This window comes from Syngnathus typhle, linkage group LG11, assembly GCF_033458585.1.
Source record: "Syngnathus typhle isolate RoL2023-S1 ecotype Sweden linkage group LG11, RoL_Styp_1.0, whole genome shotgun sequence".
NCBI lineage: Eukaryota > Metazoa > Chordata > Actinopteri > Syngnathiformes > Syngnathidae > Syngnathus > Syngnathus typhle.
The window spans coordinates 9,245,319-9,256,310 of NC_083748.1; the positions used below are offsets into that span (position 1 = coordinate 9,245,319).

At 43.2% G+C, this 10,992-nt stretch overlaps 2 protein-coding genes across 2 annotated transcripts; both read left to right on the forward strand.

Moving 5' to 3' along the window:
• Positions 1-207: 207 nt before the first annotated feature.
• minar1 (membrane integral NOTCH2 associated receptor 1) lies at positions 208-4,212 on the forward strand. Its single transcript, XM_061292205.1, has 3 exons — positions 208-2,187; positions 2,375-2,587; positions 2,651-4,212. The coding sequence occupies exons 1-3, from the start codon at positions 208-210 to the stop codon at positions 2,843-2,845; spliced, it is 2,388 nt and encodes a 795-aa protein (XP_061148189.1). The 3' UTR covers positions 2,846-4,212.
• A 322-nt stretch (positions 4,213-4,534) lies between these two features.
• Positions 4,535-10,267, forward strand: LOC133162779 (rac GTPase-activating protein 1-like). Its single transcript, XM_061292207.1, has 17 exons — positions 4,535-4,699; positions 4,900-5,013; positions 5,285-5,487; positions 5,820-5,968; positions 6,132-6,201; positions 6,278-6,331; positions 6,650-6,724; positions 6,807-6,924; positions 7,020-7,168; positions 7,311-7,475; positions 7,572-7,667; positions 7,783-7,981; positions 8,269-8,374; positions 8,488-8,620; positions 8,725-8,833; positions 8,976-9,084; positions 9,212-10,267. The coding sequence occupies exons 2-17, from the start codon at positions 4,929-4,931 to the stop codon at positions 9,279-9,281; spliced, it is 1,890 nt and encodes a 629-aa protein (XP_061148191.1). The 5' UTR covers positions 4,535-4,699; positions 4,900-4,928; the 3' UTR covers positions 9,282-10,267.
• Positions 10,268-10,992: the final 725 nt, after the last annotated feature.

Sequence of the window (10,992 nt, forward strand, 5' to 3'; positions counted from 1 at the left end):
TTTTTTTTTTTTTGTTTTTTTTAAGAATCAACATATACAAAATGTATAATTTCTAACAAATGCATTTTTGCATTTCAAAAGAAAATAGTACACACAAGAAAAGTGGATTATCATTTTTAAATAAATAAGGCACATTGCTGTGAATAGTATTTAATTAAAAACATTTTTTTTTTTCATTGCTATGATCTATTTCTCAGGTGGGCAGCCATGGCAAACCTGCAGCAAGAATACCCTGGAGTCCTCATGGGGATCCTTGAAGAACTGGCTACCATGCGTCAGTGGTTGACTTTCCAGGACCTTTGTCGTATGGTCAGCACCCGCTTTGACTTGGAACACCTCATTGAGCTCCGGAGTTTGTTGTTTGCTGCTGCTAGCCGGGACCCCTGTTTTCCAGCCACTCTTTTTAGAGATCGAGTTTCCACCAGGGGACAAGGGCTGTCACCAATAGGTGTCGCTGCTGACATCGTGACAATTTTTAACCTTATTCAGATGACGGGTGGGGCCACTGATGACAGCCAACCAATGAGAACTCAGACGGTGCTGCCTGTGGACCAGTCCCCAGGTCCCAGTCTGCCCGGGATCCACCACCTGAACGTTCCGAGTAGAGAGAGAGTACGCACTCACTCTGACTCCAGTGCAAGTCTTATCGACAAGTACTTGCTCTTTCCACATTCCAATTACTCAGTGCGTAAGCGTGGCAGTCTCCCCCCCGATCCCATCTCACTTGTATCGCCCCCTCCCGTCAGGACGCGAGCTGTGTCTTTCGACTTGCCTCACACCACACTTTTGTATTCCAGCGGACAGATCCCCGCCAAGACCATGAAGGATATTTACCTGCCTTTGGAAACGGACAGCGAGTCAAGTGTCGATTCAGCCCCGGTTGAGGTGTTTGAAACCGAACAGGAGTCATCAATCGACCAGAAGAGAAACATCTTTAAGAAGGACTTCCACAATCAGCCGCCTCTCATACCACAGGTGACCGTCCACAGTGAGTCTCCCAGTCCCAAGGGGGAGAAAGGCTTTGACAATCACAACTTTGAAATGATCCCTAACCCTTACCCTTCGCCCACCGCAGTCCTGCAGGCTCCGCAAGAGCGGACCAAACATGAAAGTCTGGATGACCTGCAGGACTCCACTTATTTCGGACCTGGATCGATCCCAGAGCGGTCCCAGAAACACTTGAAGCCTCCCCGAGGGCAAAGGCCCATCTGGAGTAACAAGAGTCACAGTCTGGAGGACCGGATCAGCCCAGCCGGCGTTGGTATGGGACCTGAAACCCGTGGTGGAAAACTACAAAGGCGATCAAGGCCCGCTATGAGCAAAATGGGGGGTTCTTTGGGGGGCGAGATTGGGGACATTGAATTTGACGGAATGAAGGCTCAAGGAACCCAGACCGATCCTCCAGACACCCGGCGTCTCCGTAGCTTGGTCCATGCAGACCGCCTGTCCTTCATGACTTCTTTGGATGATCCGGATTTTGCCGATGATGACATAAGTGCCATCTTCCGCTTTTTAGATGACATAAGCATGTGTGGCTCCACGGCAGTCCTGCACCCTAACGATGGATCCGCGGCGCTCAACCAGGATACCCCGGAGGCCAGACGGGGCCGCCTAGGCCAACTCCAGAGGCTTTTTCATTCTCTGGAAAGCAGCGATGATGGACTAAAAGCCACCGTGTGCAAGCTGCTGCTCCGCATGAACCAGATCGAGCGACAGTTGCAATCACTAAATGATGTCAAAGCCGAGATCTCTCAGGTCTTGTCTGCTTTGCAGCGACTGGATGAAAAGATCCCGCAGCCCGCCGTCGATGGCGCACAGAGCAGCGGTGGCCGATGGCTGGAGCCTCTCAGCGGCGTGTCCTCCTTCATGAGCCACCCCATCACCCCGTCAGAATCATCTGAGCCTCAGCCTTTATCTGTATCCGAGCATCTCTTTCCTGCAACCAGCACTCATAGTCTGGACTGGAACAAATGGAACGCTCCTGGGGAGCAGACAGACAGTGGTAAATGTCAAGGTGAGACAAAATCGGGCAAAGACGGAAAAGCGTCTCGTCGCGCCTCGACAAACGAGCCCGGGGAGAAAGGGCCGTCGGATTCCAAGCGATCAAATGTGTCAAGCATGGCAAAAGACTGGATGGTGACTTTCTCCAAAATGAAAGGTGGCAAATCACAAGAGAAAACTGGACAGGTGGAGTATTTCTCTAACATACGCTACTTTCTCTGCATGTAGTTTGGATAACTCCAGTTCCCCCGTGACTAAATGGACAAGCGGTACAGAAAATGGTTGGATCGATTTGAACAGTATTAACAGTCGTAAAAGTGTAAATATACATCTATAGTATTTGATGACAATTTGAAGGTAATTCTGTTTCTAGGAAGAGCAGCCAAGCCGAAGTGCCAAACTTCTTTCTCAGAAGTCGTCCAGCTTGGTGGAGCAAGTATTTAGCTCGTCCTTGTTTGGGAACAAAGAAAGCAGCTTGACTGGGGGCCTCGCCGCAGGAAAAATGATGGACCCCAGACTGGCCGAAGCGAGAGGAAGAGCCGTCTGGACCGTAGACGAGCGAGAGTCACGAGTCTCCCCTTTGCAGGTACTTTCAATTGAATGACTCTGTCCAGATTGTTGTGTAAAATGAAATGATAATGTCGCGCAGGGTCGTGATTCTCTCAACCCTAACAACATGGAGTTCTGGATGGACGACATCTACACTCCGGGCTATGATGCGTTACTCAGGCGTAAAGAGGCTGGCCTCCGCCGGGCCAAAGTTTGCAAGTTGTTAGCGCTCATCGCTGTTGTACTTGTTATCATTCTCATCATTGTCATTCCCATTTGCACCATGAGATCATGAGAAATTGCGTGAGGACATTTTGCACATTTTTCTGCAAGAGGGAGCTTCCGCAACTAAGCGGAGGATGTGAAGAACAGCTTCTTTGGATTGCTTCGTTTCACCTACAGTTTTCATTCCTTTATACAGGCAGTGTACATTTTTCAAATATAGTATATATGCGATACTGTAATATATTTAATACTGAGCCGTTATCGCAGATGTATGAATGCCTTCATCAGCATGCGTTTCAAATATACAATTTTCTCTTTGTTTTGTGTTCATAGGCCTCATCTATTAAACCGGGGAATGCAAGTATTAAATCTGCACAAGGAATATTTGTATTTTAGCGTCAGGTTTCAAGAAGATTATGTCTTGCTGCTGTTGATGATGCTGCTGATAATGAATGGAAGAGAATAGGAAGTATTTTCCAGGAAACTCTCTTAGAGGGAGTTTCCACTTGTAATTCAATTGATGGGCTGTTTGGAGTGCATCCTGGCGCATTAGCTTCTCCCTCCACTCACCGGACCAAGGTTTTTCCCAACATGCCGACTCAATAACAATTTCATTTAACCTCCTCCCACAGTGATGAATGTGGTTTTTACTGTGTGAAGGTCCATTTTGTTAAAACGTCCAGTTAACCCAAGAGGCTTAGACTGACTTTCAGTGCCAGGCTGTTAATCGTGACTTAATGCGACCAACAAATGCACATGAATCTTGTACATCTTTTCCAATCATGATATGATTACAAACCGTGGTCTGTGTGTTTATATGACTAATTAATTTTGCATTAAAGACACCGTCATTTACTATTTGTTTATTGTATAGAAAGACAACAACATTTGCAAATGTTAATGCCACTATGTATCATTTGATATGACGGACTTTCTTTCTTTAAGAATGCTGTGCTGTATCCAATATTTTTGATACAACTATGCATATCAGTTTACGGTGCACATTTCCAAAACATGTTTTCTCTTTCCAGACTTAAAATGTTGCCTCTTGCTTTGAGTGCACAAATATGCACAAGGTCTAATGAGAGTGTGTTTTGCTTTAGCACATCCTCCTAAGTGGATGTGCGTCCACCATGTGTTCCCCCGTGAGAGTGTTTGCAGATCCATTATACCAACGTTGCCACTAAAGTGTAGTCAGCACAATATGCAGGTGCTTTCTCTAAAACTCGTGTGCATTAGTCTCTTATTGCCCTTTCTTCCCCTTGAGACGCTTTCATGAATTTTAGACATTGTTGTTGCAGTCTCAGGTAAATAAGCACTTCTTGTAAATGAGAAAAAAAAAAGCCTGTAAACAGAATATTGCAGCACAACTTGATGGTTGGCAATGCTTGATGAAAACAGCACAAATGAGTTCATGTTGCCTGAATGAAAATGCCTTTGCACTGTATTGAATGATATGATTCACACAAACAATAAAATATTGGTGAAATAAAAAAAAAGATGAAGGGGAAATTCGTCATGTATTTAAGATTTTATCACACAAAACAAATATTAATACTCAATTTCACACCTATGGACAATTTCTTCTATTAACGTAACATGTTTATGGAATGAGGGAGAAAGCCAGAGAACCCGGACTTCTCTACGCATGCGCATTAGCTACAGGATCATAGCCATTCTTGCTGTAGTTACATCAATAGACCTGGGCTAGCGCTAGAGTGCGCAAGTTCTGGTCTATTCACCGAAGAAGAAATCCAAAACCGGCGCTGATTTTGAACTTTGCTGAAGAATGCGTGAACTGCATCAGGCAGGTGTGGCACCGCAAAATCGGAGTGGGAATTAATTCCGTTTTGTGTTAACTTTTTTCAACGTTGGCTAGATCGTTACATGTCACGTACATTACTGTGAAAGATACGTTGCACAGGTAACTACTTTTATTTATGTATTTGTAAATCTGAGTTGCAGGTACAACTTGCATAAATGTGATTTAAAATAATGTCGATGCGGTTCTTAATCTTGTGGTTAAAACTGTGTATGTGTTACTTTAATGTACGCCAGAGTAGTAATTGCACTTTCCTGGTCAATTGAGTCATCGACTTACCACCTAATGTTGCGTTCATGTAGCCTAACGTTGCTAGCCGCAGAAGGAAACAATGGAGTCGGCAGTGGTCAATCTTTACAACCAGTTCCAAAGTTTGCGGAGCCAGATGGACGCCCTGAATGAGAGCGTAGAACCACGTAAGTTACTGCAACTTTTCTCCAGTGTCAACAACAAGAAATCTATATTTTCAATATTTATAGTACAGAGTAACACACAAATGTATTTTTGTGCATTCAATATATACAGCTGAGTAAACCTTACTGCATTGTTGTAATGCTTTGATTCTTACAGTCTTAAATTTAAGTTTATGTGCACGTGACATGAAACCAGCACCACTAGAACCATTGCTTCTTGCACAGAGGCTGTAGTCGCCACTTGTGACAGATATTCCTTTCGTTGTTTAAATAGAGTTTCTCCACATGGCCCTCAACTTTGAGGACTGCCGAAAGAAGTGGTTGCAGTCAGGGGAGGAGCTGCTATCCTGCAAAGAGATGCTGGCTAAAGTTGAAACCGAGAGGGGAGCTTTGGAGGTCAGACTGAAGCATGCACGCAACCAAGTGGACGTGGAGATCAGGCGGCGGCAGAAGGCTGAAGCTGTCTATGAGAAGCTGGTTTGTAACATTTCAATCATGAAGCTTGGTATGTGCAGTGAAACCTCCAAAGTCAAACACTTTCCAGCCTGAAACAGTTACCGTCATGGAACCTTGTGATGTTAAGGGCGCTATAAGAGTACCTTTTGGCTTTAATATAGATGTCTCTCATTACAATCATTTTTTGCCATATTTTTCCAGAAATATTGTGTAGAGCTCCAAATTGTACCTCTTTAAGGGGGCTTGACTTTGGATATTCCATTGTATTTGAATGGTCAAACTGCAAGAAACGCATTAATTAAAATACTAGATAAGTAGGTATCACTAAAAGGATACCTCTGATCTTGCACCAGGAACGACAACTACAGCTAATCCGGGACATGTTGACAACAGAGAACAGTAGCATCCACCTAAGTGAGGAGCAGCGCTCTGCCCTGGCCTTCCTCAGCGCGCACTCGCAGGCTGCACAGTCTGCTATGTCCAACCTTAACTCCAGCAGAAGGTTAGCTTTTCTATCGGTGTTTTGCCATTAAGAGTTTGTTTTAACAGAGACAAATGTGTGTTTCATTCTAAATGCCAAGCTATACATAATTCAGAAATGTTGATCAATATACGACGTATTGCAAGAATTCTGTCACTAACTACTGACACTGGTTGTCTTGCAGGTTGATGACCATTGATGAATCAACCTCCATCATGTCAGACATCAGCTTTGATCAAACAGATGACTCCTTGGTACATATATTCAACCTTATATGAATGAAAGGTTTCGACTTGTACATTCAGACCGTTAATCCCATTTTTTTTGTAGGGCTGTGATGCATCTGTCATGAAGACAGTGAGACTGCAGAAACGTCCGAAACGAGTGAGTCTAAAATTTGAAATCAATATAACAGTGTTGGTTTTTGTGATGCACCAAAATGACACCATGGATTGTTTGTTTGTTCGTTTGTTTTTTACATTGTGGGAAGATGTTCATAAACTCAAAACACAAAATGTAATCCTATTTACCTGATGCAAAATAAATAAAATGGTAAAACCTGAAAGTATTAAATGTACCAAGGTGAAATGTTAATTTTACAGATTGTTTTAAATTACCCAACACGGCTTCCCCGTCATTGTTTCAGCCTTTTAAGAAGGCAAACCAAATGGCTACTTTTAAAACATCCTTTGCATTCCACAGCGTTCCTCTCGAAAGCTTGAGGTTCCCCCTCAAGCCATGAAGAAACCACGCTCCGCGGGCCGACCATCTGATCGAGTAAGTGTGCTTCAAATTAGACATTTGTTGTGTGTCTGGTCTCTCTTTTAAAAACATTTCCTGAAAATGTCATTGGATCTAGATAAATGACTCCATCGTTGCCAAAACCACCATCACTGTGCCAGTAAATGGCGGTGCTGTCGAGGCTGTCTCCACTATCGAGACAATCCCCTATGCGACACGCAGCAGAAAGAAGAGTGGTGGGAAATTCCTGATGACTCGTTTCACTTGTGGTAACTGTGAATTCAAATGTAGTTTGCTCTTATAAAATCATGCGATGCGATTTTGCTTACAGCTGGCCAAGTCTGTGCTGAATCAACCTCCACTGAGCGGTCGGAAACTAACAGTGAAGCACCCGGCACACCAATCTCGGATTTTCCTGCTCACCTCCGAACCCCCAAAGCCCAGACAGGAGGAAAGCAGCACGTGTTTGTCTCCAAAACAGTGAGCCGTTACCATAACCTTGTATCCATTAAGCAATTAGCTCTGGTTCAGTACAACCAGTTTTTGTCACTGCTGAAATAAACTGCGATCTCTCGTTCCGTTCCTCTGGCTTTGTGTAACGTTTTTTTTTCTACCCACAAAGGTGATCAAATCAGAGTTCTGTGCACCGTGCGGGAGAAGAACCAAGTTTGGCAAGATGTATCTTCGCTGCCAGGACTGCAGGATAGTGACTCACCCAGAGTGCCGCGACTGTTGCCCCCTGCCCTGCAATCCTGTGCCCATCAGCACTCCCATCCGGACTGCAGAGGTAGGTGCAGCATGTCTTTCAGACAGGGTGTCTCTAGTCAGCAGTCCTCGTACAACTTGACATACAATTCCAACCATTCACGTTGTGTGTTTGCAGAGCACCCTGGCTGACTTTGCGCCAGCCACTTCTCCGAAGATCCCAGCTTTGGTCATCTATTGTATCAAAGAGATTGAACGCAGAGGCCTGCATGAGGTGAGTGAGCCTCTTTTAGATTTTGTTTTATTTTTTAACATTTTTTTTTTCATTCATATTTGCGTTAATTCCCCGTTCACTGTATCACAGCATCAGATGTCTTAACCTCTCCCAGGTTGGCCTGTACAGAATCTCTGGGCAGGAGCGTCAAGTGAAAGCGCTGAAGGAGAAGCTGATTCGAGGAAAGACCCTGCCAGCGCTAAGCAAAGTAGAAGACATCAATGTCATCACTGGCGTTCTCAAAGATTTCCTCAGGAACCTTCCTGAGCCTCTTCTCACCTTCCGCCTCAACAAAACCTTCATGGAGTCAGCTGGTCAGTGTTCTTTCTTACTCCACTGTGTTTGTAGACAACAATTGGTGTGATGAAGCGATGACAAATGACCAGGATCTTTGACATCTTTAATCAAAATACACCAAGGATAAAGAAATCAGTTAGCTCATACAATGTGAATAAACAAATCGTAAGTTAGGAAAGCGAAGAACATCTCGTTCACAGTCACATTTTCAGAAATAGGCATGTCCAGTACTCTATATACAACCATCTGTATACAATCAAACATTCATTTCCATAACATGTCCCCCACTGTGATGTCGTCATAGAAATCCAGGATGATGGGAACAGTCTTGCCTCGGTGTGCCAAACCATCAGCGAGCTGCCTCAACCCAACCGAGACACTCTAGCCTGCATCATGATCCATCTGCAGAAGTAACTTTCATTACGTTTTCAACTTTTAACTCTTCACCTGTGAGATTTTGTGAGTCCAAGTATTTTATTCAATATTCAAACCGTGAGCAGGCATGTCATAATTTCCCCCCCAGAGTGTCAAAGTGTTCAGATACAAAGATGGACGTGACAAACCTGGCCAGGGTGTTCGGACCGACCCTTGTGGGCCACGCTGTTCCAAACCCTGACGCAATGACTGTCCTGAGTGACACAAGCAGACAACCACGGGTAAAGTATATTCTTCTTTCATAAGTACCATACTCTAAGTGTAATTATTTTCTTCTGAATTCACTTGGACTCTTTTTTTTTTTTTTTTTTTTTCCACCTTCCAGGTAGTTGAGCGTTTGTTTAGTATTCCAGCAAACTACTGGAGTCAGTATGCGCATCCAGATAATATAGACATGGGGGATACTAACTTTCCAGAGACTCCAAATCATGATGGTAAATAAATCAGTACAGGTCATACGTGATGGTTACATGCTGAAACCAAATGTTGCCCCCCAATCATTTTCAAGCATTCATGTGTAATAAGCTGAACTGTCCCTTCAATTAGTATGAACTCACCCTAATGTGGTTTTGGCAGTAAGCATGCTTGGGCCGCTGACCACTCCTGAACACCAGTTGATGACCAAGACGCCCTCCTCCAGCTCGCTGTCAAAGCGGATGATGCAGACCCTGTCCAGCACCACCTTGTAAGTGCCAAACGTGTCTGTAACAGACAAAATGTTACTTCTATACATAACGTGCAGAATGGAGCAAAATATCATTAGGTTTAATGTGCACAATATTCTAAACATGTTGTTCAAAACCAATCCTTAGATTTACGGGCAAGAATAAAACAACTGCCAGCCCCCGACCCAGGTTCTTCGAGTCTCCACAACTGAAGTAACGGCCAACTGGAGTTGGCAAACAAAGCCGATGCGTGAGTTTTGTATTACTAGCTGCAATAACAAGCTCTGTTTCCACAAGAATGTAAGTAAAACAAACGTGCAATTTTATATGAAATATGCATTATATCAACCTGTTGTTGACTTTCTAATCAGATTTCTACTCGTGAAGAATTTTTCTACCTCTTTGGTCACTGCAGTAAGTCCTGACTTAAGGACCAAAACTGTGCTAATGAGGTTTTGAGGCTTTATTGACCGATCAATTGCAGCTCGAAGAATGTTTTCTTTTGTGTGCTCAATCATCCATTGATAAATGTGTGGTTGTAACCACAACCTCAGGGATGAAACTGAGCCAAAGGGAGAAAAAAAAAATCATTTATTTGATTTCAGAATTTTGTGTCATTGAGCTGAAACCTACTTTTAAAACACACTCAACACTGTATATTTTTGTTTATTTTATGTGGTAAGGCTGATTAGCAATCAGACTAATGTATATGCTTAAGTAACACTACTAACATCAACACTGATCTCGAATGAGACTCACGCAATATTTTGCACTGTATCTATGCAAGAAATTGAATTAATGTGCTCACCACTAGAGGCTGCTGTTGTATTACTGTTATGCTTCCATTATGATCGTGCAATTGTAACTACTAGCTATTGACGAGATATCCTCCTCAACCCTTAAGTGCCAATATCTTAACTACTGCATTTTTATAAGCATTTTAAACTTCACACATTTATATGCCAACTGTGCCTTTTTATGTTATAGTTTGATCAAAAACTTTTGATTCAAATGAGTTGTCATTCTTTTCAATGAAGTGTGTTGGGAAATCATGTCTGAGAAATTTAACTCCAGCAGGTTATGCTTTTTTTTTTTCTTCCAAATATCTGTTCTATACCCGCTTTTGCTAACTCTAACCGGTGTCGAGCGACACTCCAAGAAGAACACAATCCACAGTTTAGGTAAAAAGAAATAAAGCATTAAATGTCATTTGGTCTCGTCTTGGTGTTCATTTATTCTCATGCCATTTGAGGTGAGACTCATTATGATGTGTGAGCTGCACCACAACTATTGACTGGCATTTTTTTACTAATCTCATTGAATACTGAATTTCTGGCCCCCCTCTTAGCTGCGCCACGGAAATATTAAAATATGTACCAGTTTATCTATTTTTTTTTCTTTGCTGAGGAAACTCTTCAAAAATGTTTGCATTTCAAATCAACATTAATAGTTCATTAGCCTGAAATGAGGCCTCCTGTGTGTGGATGTGTCCCCTCATGTGGGAACGCTGTGTTTATTTACGGCGTACCGTGCAGCATAAGCCCGCCCGCTGCAGGCGTCAAACAGCTGGCCTTGTATGTGTGCGTGGGGCTCTCTCCATGTTCTAGCCAGAGTGAGCGCTGTTAGAGCTCCACTCTGCTGCGGGACTGCAGGGGCCAAATGAGAAACTAGTCCAATTAAGAGCGCTTAGATAAATTACATTGTAAGCTTGTAAACAACGATGACAGTATCAAAGACCTCTGTTTATATAGCGAAATGCGACTTGTGGAGAAGGAGGTGTATGATTACAGTTTCCAGGAGATGAATGCAATCAATGCATTATTGTATTCCTAAACTTTGCTTATTGCTCTTATCGACTGTTTGCAGATTGAATTTATGTTCATCATCCTAGAGCTCTCTATGGCTTGCAGTCTGTTGACTACTCGAGT

What these genes read in the sequence shown, in the direction of transcription:
- minar1 (XM_061292205.1), top strand. Translation starts at nt 208, where the DNA reads ATGGCAAACCTGCAGCAAGAATACCCTGGAGTCCTCATGGGGATCCTT. An exon ending in CACAAGAGAAAACTGGACAG is followed by an intron (nt 2,188 to 2,374) that starts GTGGAGTATTTC and finishes TTCTGTTTCTAG; the next exon opens with GAAGAGCAGCCAAGCCGAAG. An exon ending in CACGAGTCTCCCCTTTGCAG is followed by an intron (nt 2,588 to 2,650) that starts GTACTTTCAATT and finishes AATGTCGCGCAG; the next exon opens with GGTCGTGATTCTCTCAACCC.
- LOC133162779 (XM_061292207.1), top strand. Translation starts at nt 4,929, where the DNA reads ATGGAGTCGGCAGTGGTCAATCTTTACAACCAGTTCCAAAGTTTGCGG. An exon ending in ACGTGTTTGTCTCCAAAACA is followed by an intron (nt 7,169 to 7,310) that starts GTGAGCCGTTAC and finishes CTACCCACAAAG; the next exon opens with GTGATCAAATCAGAGTTCTG. An exon ending in ATCATGATCCATCTGCAGAA is followed by an intron (nt 8,375 to 8,487) that starts GTAACTTTCATT and finishes TTTCCCCCCCAG; the next exon opens with AGTGTCAAAGTGTTCAGATA.